Source organism: Astatotilapia calliptera, chromosome 18, assembly GCF_900246225.1.
Source record: "Astatotilapia calliptera chromosome 18, fAstCal1.2, whole genome shotgun sequence".
Taxonomy (NCBI): Eukaryota; Metazoa; Chordata; class Actinopteri; order Cichliformes; family Cichlidae; genus Astatotilapia; species Astatotilapia calliptera.
Genome location: NC_039319.1, coordinates 24,863,283 through 24,887,639, shown reverse-complemented (window position 1 = coordinate 24,887,639; position 24,357 = coordinate 24,863,283). Strand labels below are relative to the sequence as shown.

Below are 24,357 nucleotides of genomic sequence, written 5' to 3'. Positions count from 1 at the left end.
AAGTTACAGCAGGATGAAACAACCTTCATGTAGTTCTTGTTTTTAACACTGCAAACCTTCTTTAGTTCTTTTGTTTCCTTTCATATTCAGCACACATCTGTCAGTGTCCACTAACTGTCAGGGAAAAGCCAGATAAAAACACTGTGGGGTCTTTTGGGACACGTGCTCGTTGGGTTTACTCATAGATATCAGAAATGATCTGTTCTGTATTCAAAGGATACACGAAGGACGTTTGTATTAAATGCAATATAGCGACTGATCATATGCTGCTTTCTTTGGGGGCTTTTCACCACCATGTTACACAAATCCAGTTTCTAACTGAAAAGAAAATCCTTCACCATTTTCTAATCAAATTCCCTGGTTTCCCATGTCAGAGATGTCATGGCTGAAAGGATCATCGCATATTGAGCTCAAAGCTAAACTCTTGTGTAGGGCCTCTTTCCATGTTGTACCATTCATTTTAAAAAGTCCTGGTAACAAGAGACAGAGGTGACTTGATGTATTACAGTTACTTCCCAATTTACAGAAATGATGTGACTTCTGACATTTTCCTAGCAGGAAATGTGCTACTGTGGGACACTGAAAGAATAAACAGCAAGGCACGTTTTGTTTTAATAACTTTTCTTTACTTCATTTGTATGAACTAGGTTTACCTTACAAAATCTTATACTGTATATAATGTTTTATGTTTAATTCATGTCAATGTCAGCTCGTGTTTACTCGGGTGAGCAGTACCGGCCCACAAAGAGAATGCTCTTGGTGGGTTTATGTCGGATGAAGAAGATGAAGTGATGGTCGGCAACAAACTCAGCGGGAATCGTTATAGAGCGGACTTCCATGTCAACCCCAGTGGCAGCAGCAGCCTCAGTTCCTTCTTCATTTACATCCACGAAAGCCTTGTGGACAACTTTGGACACTATCAGGTCATTTGCTGGAGACATTCCTAGTAGATGAAGAGCCCAGAAATCAGTTGTGTTTTATTCTTTACCAGATGATGTTTTGCAGTTTTTGTGCTCTCAATATAACTGTATAATTGATTCAGTGTGTCTCATTGGTGCAATATTTCTCACCAGAGAAGTCTCTCTTGTAGATGTCAAAAGCGTTCTCCATTCCCATGTTGGTCAGGATTTTCTCCAAGTCATACTTCTCCTCCATCTTAAATCGAGGGAGCTTGACATCAACCTCGTTGGGGCTCATCATGTCTGGGCGAGTCCAGTCCACAAAGTTCTGATAGGTCAGCTCCTTCTCCAGCTGTGTGGATACAGTGTCACTAGCTTGTCTGATTGAAACTGGACATTAAAGTACTGGTAAGTGCATCTTACCTTTTCCAAGCCTGTGGTATCATCTTCTATGTCATTAGGCAGGAATATGAGCATGCTGAGGTCATTTCCTTTATACGGCATCTCAAGAATCTGTCCAGAAACATTGTTTTTATTTATTACTCCATCAAAGATGATCTGACTTCCTAATCTAGAAATTTAGGCTGATATTTGTAAAAGACAAGTTTTAGATCATGCTGGTGAAATCCTGTAATAAGCTGAAAGTGATGGATGTTACCTTGCAGTTGGCCTCAGGAATGGTCGCAAAAGGAAATTTACTTTTCTGCTGCATCATCTTCACCGGCTTAGTGTCGTTCTGAAAAATAGGGGAGACAAGAGAAATGTTTTTTGTGTTTAGTCTCAAAATGATCTCAAAAAGTTCTGTCATGGTTTTATTCCAGCCATTGAGTGGATTTGGATGTAGAGCACACGTCACAACACAATTTGTTCTTGTTAGCCGAAGTTTGTGTTGTGCTGTTGTTTGAGATTTATTTGAGAACTTATTGGATATTACATGAATAATAAACTGCATTGCATAACTGCATAAAGTTGGAAAGTGATCGTCCTAAAAGCACGATTTTATCCCCTCAGAGCTCCAGGCTTTATGTTCTCATTCAGCAAAGTCCACAGCTCGTTTGTAGTATGACAGATCAAAGTATAACTGCACCATCCTATGCTGCCTTTCTGCACTGTTACCTTGTTCAGTCGAAAATGCACATCAGCAGTCTTCTCCTCCTTAAACTGCGTGTTCCAGCTGCCCTTGAAGTAAATGGCATTCACGAGAACCAGCTTCGTCAGGCTACCCACTGCATCCTGGCTTAGCAAGTCCTTGATTTTATCTGGTAAAAAGAATTTATGAAAACTATTAACTATTACCAAAGATGCACTAGTTACTGTACAACATCTTCAGCTATAAAATCAGAAAACAGGGCAACAGCAAGATGGTTTTTATTTTAAAAAAAGGTGAAAAAGCTTTATGATCAGTATAACAGGGAACAAAAAACAAAAATTCAAGCGTAGGCTTGAAGCCACTGAGGTGGTTGTTAGCGGGGGTGACGCGATGCTTCTGGTATGCATGAATTAATTAAACAGTCCAATAACTCCAGCAGTACTTATCTTGTCCTTTTTGGTCTTTGTTCCAAACATTTTAAGATAAAAGCGCAGCGGTCACAAACGTTTTGCCTTCTTATGATTAACAACACACCTGACGCTGATTACGTGCGTCCACCTTAAATACCTTACATAAACCTACCATACAGGAACTTAAAAAGGTGGAATCCTCAGTGGTGCTTGGTGCCACACCCTCAGGGACTTTAATGTTATATAAAAACACTGACAGCTCAATATCTGCCTCAGTCACTCTCCCCGATCCAGCTGAGTCACCAATAGGAAAAATCTGCTTTTCACAGGAACTTGGTAACAGCAATAAGAGAATACGTAGTTTATTCCAAGAAGATATCGTCTCTCTCCCATATATAACATCTTATTGGAACCGATATGTTCCAGATATCAAGTGGAAGACAGTCTGGATGGTCCCCCATAAATATTTGATTGTAAATAAGGTGAAAGAAGTCTCATTTAAAATTCTACATAAATGTTATCCAGCCAGTCACTACATGGTCAAATTTAAAAGGGACATAAATACTAATTGTACTTTCTGTGGGGATCATCCAGAAACTGTGACGCATCTTTTTTGGTACTGTTCTTTTACACAGAGATTCTGGAAGGAATTTAGCAGGTTTGTTATTGTCCATATTTTAAGGGAGTTTTCTTTACGATGGGAAAATGTTTTATTCTGTTTGTTTAAGTTCCCCAAGAAGTATGAGAAATGTTTTTTATGATGAATTTGTTCATACTTTTAGCTACATTTTTTATCCATAAATGTAAGTTTACTAACAAAACACCATATTTCTGTCATTATTTTAAGGATGTGGAAATGTACATACAATCAATATCAGACTCCACCAACACAAAGGCTCTCAAAACAATACATGTATGTGTATTCTTATAATTGTTACCTTTTTCTTTTACTCTTGGCTTTTTGTGTTCATGTTCTGTTGTTTTGTATACTTCATCTGTTCGTATGTTGTATACTCATTGTTTGTTAAATAAAGTTTAAAAAAAAAAGAAAAAACTTAAAAAGGTTACCTCTAGCGGCAACATGAGGTATCAACCCAAAAATGGCTCCTACAAAAATAATGGGATTAAGATTGTCTCATTTCCAGCAGGTGGCACCACAGTCCTATAACCCTCATAGAAAGTCCTTGTATCCTATTATTATAGATGGTAGATTTATAAATGGCCTGTATTTGTATCGCGCTTTTATAAAAACAATGAATGAATTTCCTGCTGCACTTAAGATAATATAAAGATATAGAATCAATAGCAGCCAATCCTAAATGGGCCTGAAAAATAAAAATATGTTAAAGACACAAGTGATCAAAGTAGAAGTACCCATCACATAATATAATAAGAATAGAAGAATTGGCCTGCTATTTACAGCAACATACTGCTGTGATGGTTTTATTAATAGCATGAAACCAAACAGTAAAACCCAGAGATAATGCTGCTTAATACTGAATAGAAATTAGACTGGAAGAACTGGAAACAGAAAATAATGTGGACGGTGGACAATCCGGTAATAATGTCTCAACTGAACACAACACAACTGATCCCCAAGGATTTACAGTGGAGATCATTTAAAGTTACATTATGCTTACCTTGTGTCTGCTTCTCCACCCAGCTGTTGATGTGGACCCTGGCCTCCTCTGCATTTCCTTTGAAGTCCACAGACTCGAGCTCAGCGTTGTAATGCTTTTTGGTGCCTTTTAAAAATTCCTGGAATTGTGAAAATAAGTCACTCGAAACAGATTCAACAAACTACGGAGACTTCAATCAAGTTCAGTCACTGTGTTAAAACATTTTCAGTCCTTTGGATGCAGTTGAAGCTTGAACTAACCAGTCAGCCTTTGTCTAATAAAAGATTAAAGCAAATAGCTTGTTGGATGCCAATTTAAGTAGCCAGCATAGAAAAATACACAGATTGTGGGTAAGCTGGTTTGTAACGTTTCGGTTCAGATGGCAGCAGTTTTTGCTGACAAATGTAAGTTTTAGTATTTCTAAGTATTAATAAATTACTGTTTTACTTCTTTATATATTTCTTTATACTATTTGCAAATATTTTAAAAGTTTAATCTGCTGTGATGACTGGAACACAAAGGAGAGAAATGGTGCCTTGTCTCTTGTTATGAACTGTAAATAGCTAAGTGCTTAGAGCAGCTGGTCCTAGCACACTTCAAATCCTGTCTCCCCCCCACCCTGGACCCCCACCAATTTGCATACCGCCAGAACAGGAGCACAGAGGATGCAGTCTCCATCGCACTGCACTCTGTCCTCTCACACCTGGACAACAACAACACCTACGCCAGAATGCTGTTTATAGACTTCAGTTCAGCATTCAATACAATCCACCCCTCACAACTCATCAGGAAACTGACAGACCTGGGCATCAGTTCCCTCATCTGCAAATGGTTACTGGACTTCCTGATCAACCGCCCCCAACATGTCCGGCTGGATAACCGCTGCTCATCTACCATCACAATGAACACCGGTGTACCACAAGGTTGTGTGATGAGCCCTTTCCTCTACTCCCTCTTCACCCACGACTGCAGACCTGCTGATGGTTCCAACACCATCATTAAGTTTGCAGATGACACCACGGTGATTGGCCTCATCAGTGACAACGATGAGGCCGCCTACAGGGAGGAGGTGGATCGTCTGGCTGAGTGGTGCGACACAAACAACCTGCTGCTTAACACCGAGAAGACCAAGGAGCTCATCGTGGACTACAGGAGGAATGCTGACCCACATCCACCCATCCACATTAAGGGGACGGCTGTGGAGCGTGTGAGCAGCTTCAAGTTCCTGGGAGTCCACATCTCCGAGGATCTCACCTGGACGACCAACTGCTCCAAGCTGGTCAAGAAGGCTCACCAGCGCCTCTTCTTCTTGAGGACTCTGAGGAAGAACCACCTGTCCTCAGACATCCTGGTGAACTTCTATCGCTGCACCATCGAGAGCATCCTGACCAACTGTATAACAGTCTGGTACGGGAACTGCTCTGCCTCGGACCGGAAGGCGTTGCAGAGGGTCGTGAAAACTGCCCAGCGCATCGCCGGAGCACCACTTCCTGCCATAAAGGACATCTACAGGAAGCGGTGTCTGAAAAGGGCTGGGAAAATCATCAAAGACCCCAGTCACCCATCACATGGACTCTTCACCCTCCTGCCCTCTGGGAGGCGCCACAGGAGCCTCCGGACTAAGACCACCAGGTACCGGAACAGCTACTTCCCCACAGCTGTCAGACTCCTGAACTCTGCCTCCTGACATCTGACCCACGTTAAACTCATGCACTGAACATACACACACCCCACAATGGACAACTGTACCCTCAAACACACAATAATAACATGGAGTGAACCACCACTCACAACCACTAGCACTTTATATAGCCTCTGTAGAAACTATCTACACCCTCACTTATCTTAACTGCACTACTGTATAGCTCTGTGTAAATAATCATTCTGTACATTCAATAATCTTTAATCCTACAACTGTTTACAACTTGCATAGTTGCCGGGGATTCCCATGATGCATTGAGTTTTTCCTTTCCAGTCACCTTTCTCACTCACTATGTATTAATAGACCTCTCTGCATTGAATCATATCTGTTATTAACCTCTGTCTCTCTTCCACAGCATGTCTTTATCCTGTTTTCCTTCTCTCACCCCAACTGGTCGCAGCAGATGGTCCCGCCCCTCCCTGAGCCTGGTTCTGCTGGAGGTTTCTTCCTGTTAAAGGGGAGTTTTTACTTCCCACTGTCGCCAAAGTGCTTGCTCATAGGGGGTCATATGATTGTTGGGTTTTTCTCTGTATCTATGAAGCGCCTTGAGGTGACTTTTGTTGTGATTTGGCGCTATATAAATAAAATTGAATTGAATTGAATTATCTGAGGAAGAAGCAGAGTTGGTTTGTTTCCAGCTGAAATCATCCAGGCTCAGGAATTTGAATCGATCCACATCATTTCTGCTTGAACTAGAGAACATGAGTGTCGACTTACATTTGGTCTGTGAGACACATGTCATAGTGACAGTATTTGGGTTAATATGGCATTACTCACCCTGGTCGCATTTCTTCAATATCAGGCACCAAGTTCAGGAACTCGTTCTTTTGCAGCCCGCGCAAGGTAGGAGGTCTCCAGAGTGGGAACCATCGGGAAGTTTTCACAGTCTGAGCAGGAGGGACTGGAGGCACGTGAGCTGTTCTCAGGGGTCCTTTAACACAAATCACACCAAGTTAGAATCAAATAGATAACCTGTCAATAACCGTTTGCAGATCGAGGTCAATGTTCCTAAAAATATGTTTACTTCTGGCCCATGGAGCCACAGCGCGAGTCCGAGAGAGAGGGGCAGGTAGAGGAAGGGGTGAGGGTGGCACTGCTGAAGCTCGTCACGGATGGATCACGTCCGATCGGTGAGATGAGAGAAAGCTGAAGTGAAACAACAGCAGGATGAGGTAGACGTCAATATAGGAACTCCCTGATGTGACACAGAAAGGCTATTTTTTTATTTCTTTGTATTATTTCTCACCTTGCAGTCACTGATGCTGTTCAACAGCATCAGTGACTGTATTGAAGGTGTGTGTCAGAAGGCGCAGGCACTACAACACAACAGGAACAAGACCGATCAGCTCCGAGCAGAGAAGGAAGAAGGCAGCAACAAGAACGCCCACTAAGCCCACGTTTTTCTCACCTTGGTGGCCAGCTCCTTCTCACGCTTTCAAAGGTGGTGCTGGAGATCTGCGAGGAGGCGGAGGTGGATGTGGACAGAGTGCCGGAGCTCACGCTGGGGGACAGAGACTCACTTAGGGACTTGGTGGTGGGAGCTGTTCCCACGGGAGCCGCCTCTCCCAGAAGGTGACGGGTCTTTTCCACCTGGACGAAAGATGGGGGCGAATGTGAGGTGGAGAGAAGAGGGGACGTTAGTCATGTAAAGTCTGTACTCTAAGAAAAAACTTTTTAGAATAGCACTTTGGTCTTTGAGCTGAAAAGTCATTTTTCCCTCTACGATATTAAACAGATTTATTTCTTTATGAATCTTTTAAGGCCCCACCTCCTGCAGCTGCTCCATCTTCTCCAGCTCCCACTGGTGCTCTAGGATGAGGCTATCTCCTCTGGGCCTCCAGCCGGCCAGGTTCTCCTCTCCACGCACATAAGCCACTGATGTGTCCAGGACCTTCCTCCTCCTCCTCTGCATCCCTGCTCAGGACATGAGCCCTCATTAGGATGAAGCTCTCCACAGAATTATGATAAAACAGCTGCCGTTCTTTAAACATGTTTCATGGCCGCTCACCTGGGCTTCCAGTGTCAGACATCTTACACAAGCTCAGCTCGTAGATCCCAGTCACTCGGTTGCTATAATGAAGCAGAAGTTTTGAACAAGGAAACTTTGTAACGAAATGCCAACGACCGCCTGTCTGTTTTCAGGGCTGTATTTGAAGCCATGCTCCAATCAGGCAAAGTTTTAAGTGTTGCACATTTCGATGGGTTTCTTTCAGCTGACATAGTTTCCATTTGGGTCATGTGGTGTTAGATACCCCAGCGTGTGGTCATAGGGTGAAGAGCCCGGACGATTAGTGGGATTTTAGGTGTGGTGTAAAAATGACGCTGCAACTTTAAAAACGTTGTTGCTTTAAGGATTAACGTACAACCATACTTGGGCTGAGTTTGACACTGGTTCTCTTCAGTAATTAAAATAGCTTTAACACATGATAAGATCAAATGTCAGCTACACTGTGACAGTCGAGGGGCCACACTCAGATATATTTATTCGCTTGTTCTCTTTGTGTGATAAGAGTTTCCATCTGAATTTAACCCCTGTGTGGGGCTGATCTTTCATTTCATTTTATTTCAAGCTCAGATTCTTTGCCTTTGGCACATTTTCTGTGACGAGACTTCAAACCATTCCCACCGTCCTTATTAATCAACATGGTGAAGTGATTCTTCGCAAGGTGATGGGATAGGAAGAGTTTCAGAAAATGAGGCCTTTTGTCTTTATTGGAGAGGTCAGTGCAGACAGGACGGATGGGGGGAAGGCGAGGGGGGAATGACACAGGAAACGGTGTTGGTCAGACCCAAAGACAGGCGTGGGCAGTGAGGACTCTCACCTTCAGACTCACTGTCTAATCAGTCTGACAGTGAGTCTGAAGACAGAGCAACCCAACACACGTTACTATGTTCATCATCATCATCATTGTTTATTTATATAGCACTTTAAAAACACACAAGGCTGACCAAACTGCTGAACAATAGAAACATAATAGATACCATAAGAATAATAAATATAGCGAAAAACAATAAAATACAAGTCAGTCAACCACTGAGTCAAAAGCCAGTGAATAAAAATGCGTTTTCAATCTGGATTTAAAAACCAGCACTGATGTCGATTGCCTAATGTGAAGAGGAAGATTATTCCAAAGCTTAGGAGCCACGATAGAGAACGCTCGGTCTCCTCTCAGTTTCAGCCGTGATTTGGGGACTGAGAGCAACAGCTGCTCAGCTGACCGGAGCGAACGAGTGGGGACATAGGGCTTCAGCAGGTGCCAGACCATTTAAAGATTTAAAAACCAATAAAAGAACTTGAAAATGAATCCTAAATTCAATTGGAAGCCAGTGCAGGGAGGCCAAGAGTGATGTTATCACTAAGCAGGACATTAAATCAAATTAATGAGACACCAAAACAAGAGCTGGAGCCCAAGACAGCCATGAAGTCACAGTGTACACAAATACACAAGAAACACAGAAACCAGCTGGGTGGATGTGGCTCGGGAACCTTCTGTTACCTTGAACGTCGGTGTTTTGAACGCTGGCTGCTCCAGTCTGCTTGTATTTGTCCAAGATTTCCCCTCATATCTTGGTTATGGTTATTTTTTCTTTTATTAAACTGATCACACTCCTGTTCATGAATAGAAAAAAACCCCATCAGTGTATTTTCACTTAAACAAGCAGCTGTTTTTTTGCATTAAAGTTATATAAAAATGTAACAGTGCAAATTCCTCGCTGACAGTTTAACCAAAAGGCATTTCCAGTGGAAAGTAGCCGACATATCCTCAGCATAACCATGTATAATATCCACAAAACCTGAGAAGGTTGGAGAGAAGGTAGGTGAACTCTGCTGGGATCTGCGTTTAACAAAGTGTCTAAAGACGAAACAAAGAAATCTTTCTGTAAATGTTCAGATGCACAGACTGGACTGAAAAAGAGTGAAAAAGCAGCTAACGTCCAAAAATAAGAAAACTTTGAAAGAACTCCAAAAAAACCTGGAGAACTTTTGCTCAAAAAACAGTTTTGTTTTTTTTAAATTACAAGGCAATCTGACAAAATGTCATCAAATGAGACTCAAGACTTCTGCAGGTCTCTGCCATGACTCAATTTTTTTTTCTTAACGGCAGAAACAATTGTTCCTTTTTTACTTTGTTTCTATTTTCTCTTCTTGTTTTTATCTGTTGAACAACAAACAACATTCATGCTGATTCACATAATATCCTGTCTCTAATCTCTGGGATTTCCTCGTAGCTCTTTGATGCAAAGAACATCCATCAAACGCTCCAGCTTGTGCTCAACATCATCGTGAACGGTGATGGTACTCTGACGAGAAAATACTCAGTCGACCTTTTGGTTGATTTGTTAAAGAACCCCAAAATAGCTGATTACCTAACAAGGTATGCAGATAATTCACAGCTCTTTTCCTGAATAGCTGCTTTAAAACTCTGCTGAAAGCCTTTGTCCATTTCCAGGTATCCCCACTTCTCGGCATGTGTGTCTCAAGTGTTAGGACTGCTGCATTGGAAAGACCCAGACCCTGCAGCCAAGGTGAGAGACGACAAATATGATAACCCACACCAGCTGTGCTTAACTCTGTAAGTTCCCAGTATTCCCTGAAACCATCACGTGTGACACAGTTTACATCAGACGTGATGCAGCTGACGTCAACACTGACCTTCTTGTGGTAACAGAGACTTAAAAAAATAATAATAAAGCAACAAAGTGGGTCGCTCTTTGACAGTAAATTCCAGTGCGGTCCGCTCCAATCTCCTCAGGCGGACTCTCTTCTAGGCTCTCCTGACTGTTCCCTTTACATGTTGATGATGTGTCTTGTAAATCTGGATCCCTTTCCAGCAGGACGCTCCTCTTTTTCAGACAGTACCTGAGCTGCTCTCTCTCCTGACAGTCAGCTGTCCACCTCTGCATGGCCAGTCGAGCCAGCGCCGGCATTTGAGGCAGAGCTCGGAGCAGAGCGGGCAGCCAGGCTGAGCACAGAGCAGAGGTTGAAGGTCGCAAACTGACATCCACGTCTTCCAGAGAGCCCAGACCTCCTGCTGCAAACAGACTGCACCAACCGTTGTCTCCCACCAAGCTGTTGTAGGACAGATCCAGTGCACGGAGTGAGGAGAGACAGCCCCGTCTGCACACGGCAGCTGCACAGAGGAAGAGGACCCATTGATAACTGATCACTTTATGCCTGTTCACTTTACTGTTTTGTTCACAATGTTTCTGATGGAGACAAAAATAACACCGAATAGTTTCATTGTTTTGTTTTATACGACAGCTACAGATGCTGGCAGCATGAAATAAATGAAAGAAATATCAATTTCCTTCAGGCTTTACTTGTCTTAATATACATTTATGCAGCCTAATGATCCACTACAGACCAAAAAAGAAAAAGTATAATGTCATTGTGTGTTAGTTACCCAGATGTTGCATGTCATCAGTGGTGAGCTCGCAGCTGCAAAGACGGAGCTCGCTGACGACTGATGGCTGCAGAGCATCCAGCAGGAGCGCCAAGTGACCGCCAACCACTTTACACCAGGAAATATCCACCGTGCGCAGATAGGACACCGCCAGGGCTGATGCATAAACACAAAGTTTTCACCATTTCAGGTTAGAGGGTGGAAGAGGTATTCAGGGAGAATGACTTGAAGGAAAACTTCTATAAATAAACAAGTGTGTGTGTGTGTGTGTGTGTGTGTGTGTGTGTGTGTGTGTGTGTGTGTGTGTGTGTGTGTGTGTGTTACCCAGAGCAGTGAAGGACTCGTTGCTCATGTAGCAGCTGTTGAATGGCAGCCTCCTCATTTGTGTCGCAGGGAGGGCGGAGACCAGCAGGTGGACCACACCTCCCACTTCCTTATTGGATGACACATCAAGCTCGGTCAGTGCAGTGAGAGAGGGCAGCACCTGGACTGAAAAACAACGAGTCACATGACTGCTGCAGCGAGCATGCGATTAGTGTCCGGCGTGTGAGATTGGTAGCAACTGACTCAGAGCCTCTAGATCATCTCGCGTGAGGCAACACAGGTGGAGGTCGAGTCTCTCCAGGTGTGTGACGTGAGCCAGGTGAAAGGTGAGGCGGCTCAGTCCACCAGCTAGAAGCAGCTTTACAGTATATTAATCAGAACAATGCTGCTCTCTAATGTATCTTGGTAAAGCGCAGAAAAATCTAATGTTTTATATGATACAGTGTGATTTCAGTAACATATCATAATCTACACTGGAATGTTTTTATATATGAGAATCACCATGTTAAGCATTTAACTTATATAGTTGAGCACCTGTTGATGCATACTGCTTGTTGTACGATTTAACAATTAGCATTAATGTGCAAATTTTGACCGTTTTGTGACCTATTGTGATAAAGCAAAGCAAAGGGTTAATCCAGAGCTTCCCAAAGTGTGGGGCCCGCCCCCTAGGGGGGGGCGCAGAGCCATTGCAGGGGGGGCGTGGTATGAAAAGGGAAAAAAAAACAAAAACGCTTGGACACTGCTAGCACAGGGCGCCCACAAAAACGCAAAGCAGGAGATGCAGCAACTTCATTCTAAGCCAAAGACTAGGAAATATGGTGAAGCATATCTTCCCTTTGGCTTCACCTGCACAAGTACCAAGGTAGGTCTCCCCTGCAGAATTGGTTTTCCCTGCGTCAGGAGCACGCGCTGGGCAAAAAAAACAACTGCACGTAGATAATTACACTGTGACGCCTCTGCTTTTCTTGCTTTGTTTGGACCCGGAAAATGCTGGCAAACAGAGTCTGGATTGAACAGTCAGATTTCGCCCATCCCTTTCTTTAAATGTGAAGTGGTGTCGGAATTTCCAAGTAAGAAATGCATTCCTGCCCGTGCACTGCTGGGTCTGTTGTGCTGGTTCCGGGTCCATTGTGCAACTGACCCCACCAACATTAATAGGATGCCTACATTAGAGCCTCTTATTTTGTTTGGGTTTCCAGCAATGCGTGAAATTACCTAAATTAGAGAGGGGATAGCCTAACATATGAAGCAGAAAATGACCGCTGTGTAATCCATTAATTTCAAGAAAGTAACTTTATTCTAATTATCACATATTTAAGTGTTAACTGTAAAGGAATACAGTTACTCATATTTTGTATTTTAAATGCATAACGCCGGTACCTGTATTCAGTTACTCCCCGGCACTGCCTATAAGAGATGGGTCGGAGGGGCCACCGGGGCTCTTCTCTGTCTCTGTGTGGCTCTGCTGTCTGTGCTTAAGGCTCTACACTCCAGGGTTTGCTTTGTTTGCTCTGCTATGGGTTTTCTTGCTGTTCTGTGTATGAACTATCTTGCTGTTCATATGTATTAAACTCTGTTCCAAGAATTCTACTGTTTTCCCGAGGATCTTTTTGAGTGAACTGATTTAATTGGATCTTAAAAAAAACTGGATCTCCACATCGTTGGTGGGATAAGGTTATCATATTGGCTTTAAAATTTACAATCCAACACTTTCAGTGTGATTTGTCTTCTGCTTAATTGAAAAGGGACCAACAGTGCCACCTAGAAAACCAGAAAATGTTAAATGAGCAGGTGATTCAAATGCTGTAAGGTGAACCAGAGGCACTGCTTAGAATTTTATTTTATTTTTTTGCCTGTCCCATTTGGTTCTTTTGCCATCAGAATTGTTGTCTGAAGGCCAAGAAAGATGCCATTACATTACAAAAAATACATATATATATATCACACTGATTCTTGAGATAAGGGACAAAACATGTCCGGCAGATAAAACCCAATTTTGTGGTTAAAAATATGCATACAAGTGTTAATCCAACTGCCTAAAAGACAAACCAAGGCAATGTTTTTACAACAAAAGCATGATTTTGCATTTTTTATACACATATATTTATTTTAAATGGTACAGTACATTACCAGTACCTTAAAAATCCATTGTCCTGAAGCAGGTGTGATAATATTAAAATACAGAAAAAAATTAAAAGTAATGTAAAATTAAACATCATGGCTCTCGTCACTAAGTATTTAAGTCAATACCTGTGTCCAGAGTTTTTGTCAACACCATCAGATTTTTTTTAAAGTACAAAAAAATCAGGAATTATTGTGGGCGGCTTACACTCTGAGGACCCCTTTACCACTTCCTGTTTGATACACATGCCATGAGGTCACTGCTGTGATAACTTTTTTTATTTTTATTTCATTTATTGCACACCTTTCTGATAAAACTGTGTCACAACCACAGTGCGTCAACACCAAAGTCGATGTAATCAAAAAAATTTTTTGTAAAAAGAGCTTAATTTAGGTAGATTGTAGAGGCCATAAGCAACTGATGAAAAACAAGATGGCTTCTGTCAGAAAAACATGTAATTATGAGAGAAAGTAGGGTATTTTGTCAACACCATCAGATGTCAACACCATCAGGATTTTTGTCTGACGGTGCTGACCCTTTTTCTAATGGTGTTGACAAATGCCACAAAAGTGTCCTATTAATCAATTCTATTAAGCTATTTTTATTAATATTTCAGTCATATTACTTCCTGTGTATTTTACTGATATTTCTGCTTTACAGATGTGTCAAATTGTCACAGGTTGCCGGGGCAAGCCATGTGTGAATTATTAACGGACCCAAGATGCAGACTGTGTAGTTGTGAGCGAGCTTTATTAACAAAAGGTGAAACAAACAGGAGCAAAGTGGACGAAAACCAAAACCTAAGAGTAACCTAAACTGGGAAAAACTAAGCAAAAACAAACCTGAAACCTTGAGACGTGAAACAGAGCTGCGGGGAGATTACACAGAAAAATGGAGGGGAACGACACAGACAAACCAGCAGCTACTACGACAGAAGACACGACTAAAATACACTCAGAGAAACACAGGGAGATCACACACAGGTGGGGGACACAGCTGGGAGTGATTAACGTGAGGAGACCAGGGAGGCAAACTGAAAACACTCACATAAGACGCAGACCTTCACAATAAAACAGGAAACACATACACGTAATGACACAACACACAAACTTAACACTGACTGGGGGACACAGAACATAGGAACATGGGAACATAGGAACATGAAACGTGAAAAAGGAGCGTACAAGAAACCCAGAATAAACAAAACCACAGAATAATAATAAACTAAAACATAAACACAGAGTCACAGACTCCGGACCATGACACAAATATTATCAAATTTGCCTTATCTTGAATCTCATTGTTTATGTATACATTATTAATCCTGTAGGAAAATGCTTAGTCCTCTGCATTTAACCCATTCACTCAGTGATGCAGTGGGCAGCTACCAATCCAGGATAGCCGCTGTTTGTTGGATTTGAACGCCCAACCTTTCGATCATGGGGCATCTACTGAGCTAGCTGTGCCCCGAGAGCTGTTCTTTAAGTGATGATGTATGAATCCTGTTTCTGGGCCTAAACTACTCTGTGTTTATTAAGCCTGTTGTGCTGTTAAAATGTTTTAATGCTTTTTATCGTATTCTATTACATCTGAACAAGCCCCTAAAAACAGCCAGTGATCACTGTCAGCCTAACCATCGGGAACCCTCACGTTAACTTTTATCAAGTGGAAAAAAAGTTAGCATTCATCCTCCAGCTTCACTGTGTTTATATTATGCTAACATAGCTGTGTCGCTAGCGATCATGTAGCACATCACTATATACCAGCTAACCCAACTTCAGTAACTCTACAGAAGTCACTGCTGTTTAGTTTTCTGTCTTCATTTATGTTGGAAGTGGTAGCAGAGCTGGTATGTTTAGGTGGAAACAAGCAATCTAACTTTAACTCTGTTAAATTTCATATATTCTGTTTTCATGGATGCCTGGATGTTACACCTGGTAGAGCCACACTGATCATTTTATTAAAGATGAAAGAATTTAGACAGTTTGTAACTCTCAGTGATGCCGCAGAGTTCCTTTGGCTTTGGGACCTGCAGCGGAGTTTGGACCTGGAAATGGCTAATGACATCAAACTTAATGGCAGGATAGCATTTCTATTTCTTATTGCATAATTGTGTTGTGAATATTCATCCTTAATCTGTGAAAAAGCATAAGGTTCAGAAAAATTATAGTAATTACAAAATGGTACATTTCAGGCTAAAATAGCAAAGGGGAACCTGTCAGTAGAGGAACGAAAGAGAAGGAACAGGAATGATCGAAAAAGAAGGAGAGAAAAATTAACAGCCAGCCTGAGTTGAAGAAAGAGTTTCTCATAAAGGGAAGGGAAAGATGGAGAAATAGAGTGAAAGAGGGAAAAATAAAGAACACCAGTGATCTGAAAGAAAGAGAAAAAAGGCAAAAGAGAAGGTTTTGGAAGAAAGCACAGAGAGACAAAAGGAGAGAAAGTCCAGCAGGGTCTAAACACACAACCACAGAGAACTTTAGGAATCAAGGAGTAGTAGGCAGCTACTTGCTGGTGAACTATTAAGATGTAGAACCTGAAATGTGCAAAAACAGAATTGTTATGATGTGTCTTGTGATATTACATAAGGTGTTAAGGTTAAATGGTCATTTTGAAAGAAATAATATCTTGTTTTCTACTAGTGCGTCACCACCGTCAGACTTGCGTCACCACCGTTAGCACCTTGTCAACTCCATAATATGGAGTTTTGGTTTATTTTTCTCTTTTGGAGAACCATATAGTTTCCTCCCTCATGATCTTCCAATAAAAATATGTAATTTTCTCAATAAATTTGTAATTTGCATGCTGCTAAATATGAATGTTTCTTATAGAGATTAAATACAAGCTTCTGAAAATATGTATGACTGTAACTTTAATAATAAAAAGCCAAAACAATCTTACTTTTAAATGTGGTATAATTACTTTGAAAACATATGTGCATAAACAATTGAACAGAGAAGCTGCTAATAGTCAAAATAGCTGAAACAACTTAATTTAAAATATAAATTTTTGCATTTCTTTGTGTCTGACGGTGTTGATAAAAACCTTGCACTTCTCCAGCAAAAACTTTGTGTAACAATTATATGTAAATATGTTTTTGAAAAATCAAAAAATATATTTTAGAAAATTAAAACCTGTTTTGTCCCTAATCTCAGGAATCACTGCTCAATCACCTGGATCACCTGTTGAGAGAAAAAAAAGAGAAAACAAGAAAAAAAGAGAGCAATATAATAAACAAGATCATCACGATAACCTATGTGAATATAACAGTAAATAGAGCCCACAGCGTAGCACTCGTCGCATGTCACTGGAGAGTGGCATTAGTCGAACGTCCCTTTGGCGGATATTAGCTACTCACAAATGGCACCCTTACAAACTCCAGCTACTGCAGCATCTCAACGAGGACGACCCAGATCGGTGCACAGAATTTGCAGAATGGGCAAAACAAAAATTGGAACAGGACCCTCAGTTCACGCAGAAGATTTTGTTCAGTGATGAGGCAAACTTTTATGTGAATGGTGAAGTTAACAAACAAAACCACCGCTGACACTAACCCACATTGGATGGATCCCTCCAAGACTGTTGGAACAACAAAAGTGATGGTTTGGTGTGGTATGTGGGGTACAACGATAGTGGGTCCATTCTTCATCAATGGAAACCTCAAGGCCACTTGATATTTGAAATTGCTACATGATGATGTGTTTCCCTCTTTATGCACTGAAGCTGGCACGTTCCCTGAGTTTTCCAGCAAGATGGTGCACCACCACATTATGGGTGCCAGGTCCGAGCATTCCTAGATGAACAGTTTCCTGGAAAGTGGATTGGTCGTTGTTGGCCAACTGAATACCCCCCAAGGTCTCCCGATCTGACCCCCTTAGACTTTTATCTTTGGGGTCATCTGAAGGCAATTGTCTATGGTGTGAAAATACGAGATGTGCAGCACCTGAAACTACGGATACTGGATGCCTGTGCTGGCATTTCTCCTGCTGTGTTGCTATCAGTGTGTGAAGAGTGGGAGAAGAGGGTTAGAAGAGGGTTGCATTGACAATCCAACACAATGGGCAGCACATTGAACACATTTTATAAGTGGTCAGAAATCCCTATCTCCGCCAGGTCAGAGGATGTTTGGACTTATTGGCCAATTTGCATGAAGCCCGGGAGGCGGCGCAAGCTCGGAAAATAACGGACAGACAATGGCCACCCCGGAGCAGCCGCGTCAGCCTCACTTGCCGGATGTGGTTTTGCCCGGCTCATCTGAGCCATCTGCGGGGAGGAAACCAACCATTCCCATTTTATTACGGTGTATCCATATAAATGGCCCACCCTGTAGTTTGTGTCTGTGAGCACCCGTGTGTACACCTGTGAGCATGAGCGCGCTTCATGTAACAATCTGCTAGAGGGTGTGGGGAGCCATAGCCCCGCCCCCCAGGGCATGAGGCAGGTATGGAGGAGATCCAGGCTCTAGACATCCAGAGACCCCCAGAGTGCAAGAGTCCAACGAAAACCAACTGCGGGGCAACCGTGCCACTCTCTCGGAAAGAGCTGAGGAGAGCCCCAGATGAAGGGTCACCCAGCAGCTGCGGAGCTGAATCCAGAGCGCCGGACACCAAGAACCACCAATGCACCGATGTCTGACGGCGTCAGCCACTGGCAGGGGGAGTGGTGGGGGGAGATAGGCCTCCATACCTTGGGGGGCCTGAGATGTCCCTAGAGAAGTGACGTCTGATACCCAACCTGACATATAGACACAGACAAACAGGCACACACAGATACAAACATCCATTCCCACCCTCATGCTCTCATATCAAAGTCAAGTCAAAGTCAAAGTCAACTTTATTTGTCAATTCTGCCACATGTACAGGACATACAGAGAATAATTTCGTTACTCTCAAACCCTAGATGAAATAGCAAATGAACATTTAAATATAAGAGAGTGATTAAAAAATGCAAATAAAATAATTAAAAAGTAAAAATTTTAATAAATACAATACAATTTAACAAGAAAGCTATGCAATATACACTATACAATATTCAGGTAAGGGTAAATGACATTGAGTGTAAACCAGACAGAGTAGTGCAAATAGGCAAATAGTGCAAATGGAGATTTAGTAATATACGGTAAGAGATAGTATAACAACAAAGTCTTATGAGATAATGGCAGTCCAATGCTCCAATGGCAGTCCAATTTGCTATGCAAATACTCAGCACTCACCCAACGTGAAGACAGAGATAAATAGACACTGTACACACAATCACACTCCCCAAACGTACTCTATGCCCCAGGTCTAGGTACCTTTGCCCCTAGAGGGGGAAACTGCACCCAGACCCATGTCATTATAGAGCTTGCTTTGAAAAACTGGTGCGCAGTCATGTTGGAACAGAAAGGAACCATCCTCAAACTGTTCCCACACAGTTGGGGGCATGAAATTGCCCAAAATGTCATGGTAAACTGAAGCATTTACAGTTCCTTTCACTGGAACTAAGGGCTCACACTATAACCCCCCCCCCCCAACCAAACTTTACGCATGCAACAGTGCAGTCAGACATGTACTGTTCTCCTGTCAACAACCAAAACCAGACTCGTGGGTTTTTTGTCAGTGGATTACATCTTTAACAGAAAATTTGAAAAACATGACAAAAGAACCCACAAAATCTGTTAAAAGACTGTGATGTGGTCATTTTCTGTGCTATAGAATAAAAATAAAGATGAGCTAAAGTTAATCTTAACCAGGTCAAAGTAAACAAAGTGGTTGTTTTGCATCAATCCTAGATTACCAGAAGAAGAACAGGAAAAGATGGTGGAACGGGCTATTTGTCCTTATGACTTTCTGCTCAAAGCGTTAGAAAGACTAAGAAAGGTAAAGGTTGGAAGAAAAGACTAAAGTGGACTCTAGTAATCCATTAAAAATACTCTCTGCTACAATTTAATGTACATATGTGCATAAAATTAAGTTTAGGGATATTGTGCTCACAAAATAGTTTTGGACGTTAAATCCTTTTGCACATCTGATGGAAAATCCAGTTCTTCCCTTCTCTGTTTTAAGTTGACCTACCTAAGTGAATGGCTCCATAGACTCATGTTTGTCTTTATCTCTATTGACTTTTTCTATTTAATCCTCTATTAAAAGATATTTAATGCAGTTTACCAAATGCCAATGGACACTTCTCCCATTCTTGTCTTTCTTCTTACACCTTTCCCCCTCTCCGAGTGAAGCTATCTCACAGTCTTTTCTTTGTGAAATGAAACACACCAGTAGGCTTTTAGCCAGCAGCAGACTGTGTGGCCAACATACAAACAGTTTATATGTTTGCTGATGTTTGCTGAGCTGATAGAAACGCTGTATTTGTTCCTGCCACTTTATGCAACATTTAATCACGACCAACCGCAGCATCGCACACAGTGCAAGAGTGATGACTTCAGCACTTGTGATGCAGTTTGCTTTATCCTCATCTTCCATGTCACCAGCTGCACCATACAGTGGTTGTGGTTTCAGTTTTAATTGCCTCCCCTGCATTTCTCAGCTTTTGTTACAAGCAAACCTCAGAGCGACTGCAGATTTCCCCCAGCCTTGCAAACCGTAACATTTCCATTACAATCTCTCTATAAAATTTGTAATGTGAGTAATAACTTTATGGTTTGAAACTGTTTTGTGTAACACATCTTTAACTTCATTGACTCTATGTGTCATGGTCCGGAGTCTGTGACTCCGTGTTTATGTTTAGTTTATTATTATTCTGTGGTTTTGTTTATCTTGGGTTTTTGTACTCTTCTGTTTCACGTTTCATGTGCCGATATAGGTGTCCTCCAGTCTGTGTTCAGTCGGTGTGTTTCCTGTTTTACTTTGAAGGTCTCTGTCTGATGTCAGTGTGTTCTGTTTACGTTTCCCCTGCCTCGTCAGCTGTTATGTCTCCCAGGTGTGTTTCCCTCCTGTTTCCCATCCCCTGATTACTGGTGAGTGTATTTATAGTGTGTGTTCCCCCGTCCTCGTTGCTGGTTCGTCTGTGTTGTTCCCCTCCATCTTCCTGCGTATCCATCTCTGTCCATCTCTGGGTTTGGTTTGTTAGCTGTTCCAGTTTCGTTTCTTCTCGCCATGCCGTTTCTGTTTGTATGTCATCCTCCTTACTAAATAAAGTTCACTCTCATCACAAGCCGCATCTTGGGTCCTTATCTACAACTCCACACGTCTGCCACGCTAGACGTGACACTATGGCTTTTTTCATTTTTGATACATTACTTATCTTAAAAATACAAATGTAGGGTGGAGGAGAGAGACTTTGTAACACCCAGCAAGTAAGTGCTGGCAGAGGCTCCAGTACCCCTGCCAATAGATAAGAAATTGCATGAGTGGATAGAAATGAAAGTATAAGTCAGACCAAAGTATAAATGTTTATGTGGAAACTCGTTTTTATTTAAAGAAAATTGATTTTTTTGATGTTTAACTTTCACAGGGCATATAAGAAGAAATAAATAATGGTATAAAGAAATGTGACTCAGACAGAGTTTAGAAACACTTCCTCTTCAGCAACAGAGATGACTCCATACACATACACATAGCTGTTTGCTATGTACCAGAAGTGAAAGTACAAGATACAAGCTTTTGTTCTTTACATCAAAGCAAAGCACTGCAACATCAAGACAACATCGCCAAGATGATTGACAACGACATCGTACTTGAAGCACTGGGGGTGATCTGCAATGCTAAGATAACTTCTGTTCAACAAAAACAAGGAGAAGTTGGCATCGGTTCTGGTCTTCTCGAAGCTTTCAAAAATTTGTTTTTCACAGCTCCTGCTACGCAGCTGCCTGTTACGCAGCTCATTTCTACAGTTGTGGATGGAGATCAAACTTGGTAAATGTTATACTAAACCTCTGATAACAACTACTTTAAATGTCATTACTGAAACAGGATTGTAGGTTTTTAAAAGGATTAGGCTTTAGAATAGAATTACTGGTGCAAAAAATGTTTCAAAAATAATTTAGATGACACTAGTAAAACTGTGACTGTGCCGAGACTCAAAGTCAGGTTGTAGTTTCGAAAACCCAAAGAAGTTTAATCGTTTCACAACAGGATAGAAAAATATGTGTGCTCATTTTTACCTGCATTTCACTTTATATAGTGTAAAAAAAAAGTCCAATTAAAATCCACCATTTTCATTTTCAACAGCTAAAATTTCAGATTGTTCAGACTTCTGAGACATAACTCATTAACTTTTGTAAAACAGCATGACCTATAAGCCATGCATAATCTGATTTAAAATATATTTAAGTCGATGACATGAAAAGACAGCTGATCTGCTTTGGAACTTTATGCTTACAGCTCGGTGTCACAAAGCAGTTTGATGAGGATTGATGGGCACGTGTCTTCTGGATTGCCCGGGAATATAGGTATTAAAGGTTTTCCAGCAAATAAACATGTATCAAAATTTGAAATAGAGGAAAGAAATGGAAGGCGTTTCATCATCAACGAGGAAGAATTCTTTGACCCCAGATTTCACTACGACTTTACTGGAATGAAAGACACAGATACCTTTTACAGAGGTGACGAAGAGTACTGGCGTCCCTATGGTTGGCAGCGTTTTGCTATCAAGGTAAGTATCCCTTTGAAGCAGCCATGTTATTCATGTTCAGCATTTAAACTGCTATAACTGGTCCTTAAACACTATCAAGCACTGGATGATACTGATACTCACTGAAAAAGACGCATTATGAATTCAATGATACCACCGTAAAAGTTACTTATAAAAAATGAAGTGTATAATGAAATGAAGCATATAGTATATGAAATATATAGTAGAATAAAATCAAAAGATGGTTCACAATGTTATTAATAGATCATTTAGAAGCATTACAATGACATTGATATCAAAATATAGAGTTGGTTTTGTTTTCTGTTGCTGGCTTTATTAGAAACTTTCAACTAGCGGCTGTGATGAACAAATAAAATGCAGACTTTTTTCTCTTGGTAGATACAGTGGAAGGAGGGCTGTGACTTCAATAGATTGTCAAAAGAATTTATATTATATTTCACGGGAAATCAGAATAATGACAATAATAATTTTACTTTTACTTTTATTTGACTTTTTAAAATTTGTGTGTAAAACACGTGTTTAACTTTTGCAAAGATAATCTATGGACTGTCTGAAACAAACAAAAGCAGTTTTGATGACCTCAGACCGACAGACTGCGTCTTCGTACTCGAGCTGCGCCCTCTAGATAGCATCCTCTGCTCTTATGTCCCACTGCCCCATCCATTCCAGCCTCTAGATACAAAACAAACAAACAGATGCAGAAATAACTACAGATAAAGAGATAACTTTTGGCTCTTTGACCTATCAAAAGCGATAGTTTTTTTGTTGTTGTTGTTTTTTTTGACTGTGTTCTGCTATGAGTTGTGCCCCTCAGCTTACGTAACTCTATGAAGCTATCATCTGTTATAACATCATAACAGATTTTCTTGCATGAAAACATTTGATCACAGGTCCTGGATAAGTATGATGGAAATGAATGGCTCGGCACAGCAGGCTATCGCACTCGGTCAGTGTCAGGGGAGTGGCCTGTGTCCTACCATGGGACATCTTATGACTCTGCTTGTGACATCATCAAAGGACGTTTCAAGGTTTGATTACATCATCTCTGGTACTGCAGTATTTTAACCAGTGAAAATATGATACGATGCTTTAATATGGCAATACTTTTTTACATGCCTAGTAAGCCTCCTCTGTCAGGAAGTCTGTGTCTCCATCATCTCCATGATGACTTCCCATGATGCAATGAGCATTTCATCTCCACTCCAATTGCTGTATAGTTATTTGACACAATATCTTAAAATATTTCATGAATGTTTATCTTCTGTCTGTCTGTGTTTTTGTCCTCTTGTTGTTTGTTGGTCTTTCTCTGCTTCTCTTTCCCTCAGCCCCTGATCAGTATCTACTGAAATTTCAATAGATTTCATCTTCAGTAGAAGCAGAACATAACAGAAAAACACAATACGTGTTAACAAAGACTGTGATGTGCTCATTCCCTATGCTGTAGAATAGAAACGTGATCTACTGTTAGTTATTGTACATCTTTAACTAAATAAATAAATAAAATGGTTAAAAATGACTTAAAGTTTATCTTATTCAGGTCAAAGTAAATAAACTGTAACATTCTCTAAATTATCTAAATCTCTAAATTAATTTCTAATTCCTCTCACTTTATTTAACAGCCAGGTCACCGTGACGTCTATGGTAGAGGGGTTTATTCTACACCTGACATCGAAGTGGCCCTCAAATACTGTAAAGATTTCAAGTCCAAAAAAAACGGCAAGACGTACAAAGTGATTCTGCAGAATCGGATCAACCCCAGATACAGAGAGAAACACCACAATGATAAGTACTGGCTGGTTCCCATCAATGATAGAGTATCAAAAGAAGAAGAGGAAAAGATGGTGGCGCGTGCCATTCGTCCCTATGGCCTTCTGTTGAAAGAGTTCTAAAAGACCAAAACGGTCACTAGAGGTCGCAGAAAAGCCAAATAAAGACTAAAGCAGACTCTAGTAATGCTCTGTGCTGCAATGTAATGTGTAGTAAACCCTAAAAAAATTTATTTACCCGCATGCATAAAAATGTTTGTGGAAAGAGAAGTGAAGTTAAGGGGTTATTATTATGCTCACAAAACTGTTCTCACTAAGAAATTCAGGTAGACGTTCAATCCTTCTTTGTTCTTATGAGCTCTGAAGAACTGGTGGATGATTTGTAATTCCTTGATGAGATCTATTACCAGTGTTAGTCAAGTTACTTG

General features: G+C 41.2%; 3 protein-coding genes across 3 annotated transcripts; 1 reads left to right on the top strand and 2 right to left on the bottom strand.

The window, feature by feature from the left end:
• Positions 1 to 604: 604 nt before the first annotated feature.
• LOC113010633 (leukocyte elastase inhibitor-like) lies at positions 605 to 10,441 on the bottom strand. The gene is made up of 16 exons (XM_026149806.1): positions 10,375 to 10,441; positions 10,089 to 10,236; positions 9,218 to 9,330; positions 7,729 to 7,790; positions 7,489 to 7,634; positions 7,129 to 7,310; positions 6,967 to 7,036; positions 6,745 to 6,866; positions 6,498 to 6,651; positions 6,327 to 6,412; positions 4,040 to 4,157; positions 2,016 to 2,158; positions 1,558 to 1,635; positions 1,323 to 1,412; positions 1,071 to 1,251; positions 605 to 943 (listed from the first exon to the last, which is right to left on the bottom strand). The coding sequence occupies exons 10-16, from the start codon at positions 6,366 to 6,368 to the stop codon at positions 717 to 719; spliced, it is 879 nt and encodes a 292-aa protein (XP_026005591.1). The 5' UTR covers positions 6,369 to 6,412; positions 6,498 to 6,651; positions 6,745 to 6,866; positions 6,967 to 7,036; positions 7,129 to 7,310; positions 7,489 to 7,634; positions 7,729 to 7,790; positions 9,218 to 9,330; positions 10,089 to 10,236; positions 10,375 to 10,441; the 3' UTR covers positions 605 to 716.
• LOC113010651 (leucine-rich repeat-containing protein 31-like) lies at positions 10,381 to 11,908 on the bottom strand. Its single transcript, XM_026149830.1, has 3 exons — positions 11,450 to 11,908; positions 11,126 to 11,281; positions 10,381 to 10,852 (listed from the first exon to the last, which is right to left on the bottom strand). The coding sequence occupies exons 1-3, from the start codon at positions 11,505 to 11,507 to the stop codon at positions 10,395 to 10,397; spliced, it is 672 nt and encodes a 223-aa protein (XP_026005615.1). The 5' UTR covers positions 11,508 to 11,908; the 3' UTR covers positions 10,381 to 10,394.
• A 9,380-nt stretch (positions 11,909 to 21,288) lies between these two features.
• LOC113010653 (uncharacterized) lies at positions 21,289 to 24,156 on the top strand. The gene is made up of 4 exons (XM_026149832.1): positions 21,289 to 21,424; positions 21,893 to 22,163; positions 23,054 to 23,191; positions 23,783 to 24,156. The coding sequence occupies exons 2-4, from the start codon at positions 21,915 to 21,917 to the stop codon at positions 24,050 to 24,052; spliced, it is 657 nt and encodes a 218-aa protein (XP_026005617.1). The 5' UTR covers positions 21,289 to 21,424; positions 21,893 to 21,914; the 3' UTR covers positions 24,053 to 24,156.
• The last annotated feature ends 201 nt before the right edge of the window (positions 24,157 to 24,357 follow it).

What these genes read in the sequence shown, in the direction of transcription:
- LOC113010633 (XM_026149806.1), bottom strand. Translation starts at nt 6,368, where the DNA reads ATGATTTCAGCTGGAAACAAACCAACTCTGCTTCTTCCTCAG. An exon ending in GGTGGAGAAGCAGACACAAG is followed by an intron (nt 2,159 to 4,039) that starts GTAAGCATAATG and finishes TCTTTTTACCAG; the next exon opens with ATAAAATCAAGGACTTGCTA. An exon ending in CTACAAGAGAGACTTCTCTG is followed by an intron (nt 944 to 1,070) that starts GTGAGAAATATT and finishes TTCATCTACTAG; the next exon opens with GAATGTCTCCAGCAAATGAC.
- LOC113010651 (XM_026149830.1), bottom strand. Translation starts at nt 11,507, where the DNA reads ATGAGGAGGCTGCCATTCAACAGCTGCTACATGAGCAACGAGTCCTTC. An exon ending in CGAGTCCTTCACTGCTCTGG is followed by an intron (nt 11,282 to 11,449) that starts GTAACACACACA and finishes TTTATGCATCAG; the next exon opens with CCCTGGCGGTGTCCTATCTG. An exon ending in TGATGACATGCAACATCTGG is followed by an intron (nt 10,853 to 11,125) that starts GTAACTAACACA and finishes TCCTCTGTGCAG; the next exon opens with CTGCCGTGTGCAGACGGGGC.
- LOC113010653 (XM_026149832.1), top strand. Translation starts at nt 21,915, where the DNA reads ATGAGGATTGATGGGCACGTGTCTTCTGGATTGCCCGGGAATATAGGT. An exon ending in GGCAGCGTTTTGCTATCAAG is followed by an intron (nt 22,164 to 23,053) that starts GTAAGTATCCCT and finishes ATTTGATCACAG; the next exon opens with GTCCTGGATAAGTATGATGG. An exon ending in TCATCAAAGGACGTTTCAAG is followed by an intron (nt 23,192 to 23,782) that starts GTTTGATTACAT and finishes TTTATTTAACAG; the next exon opens with CCAGGTCACCGTGACGTCTA.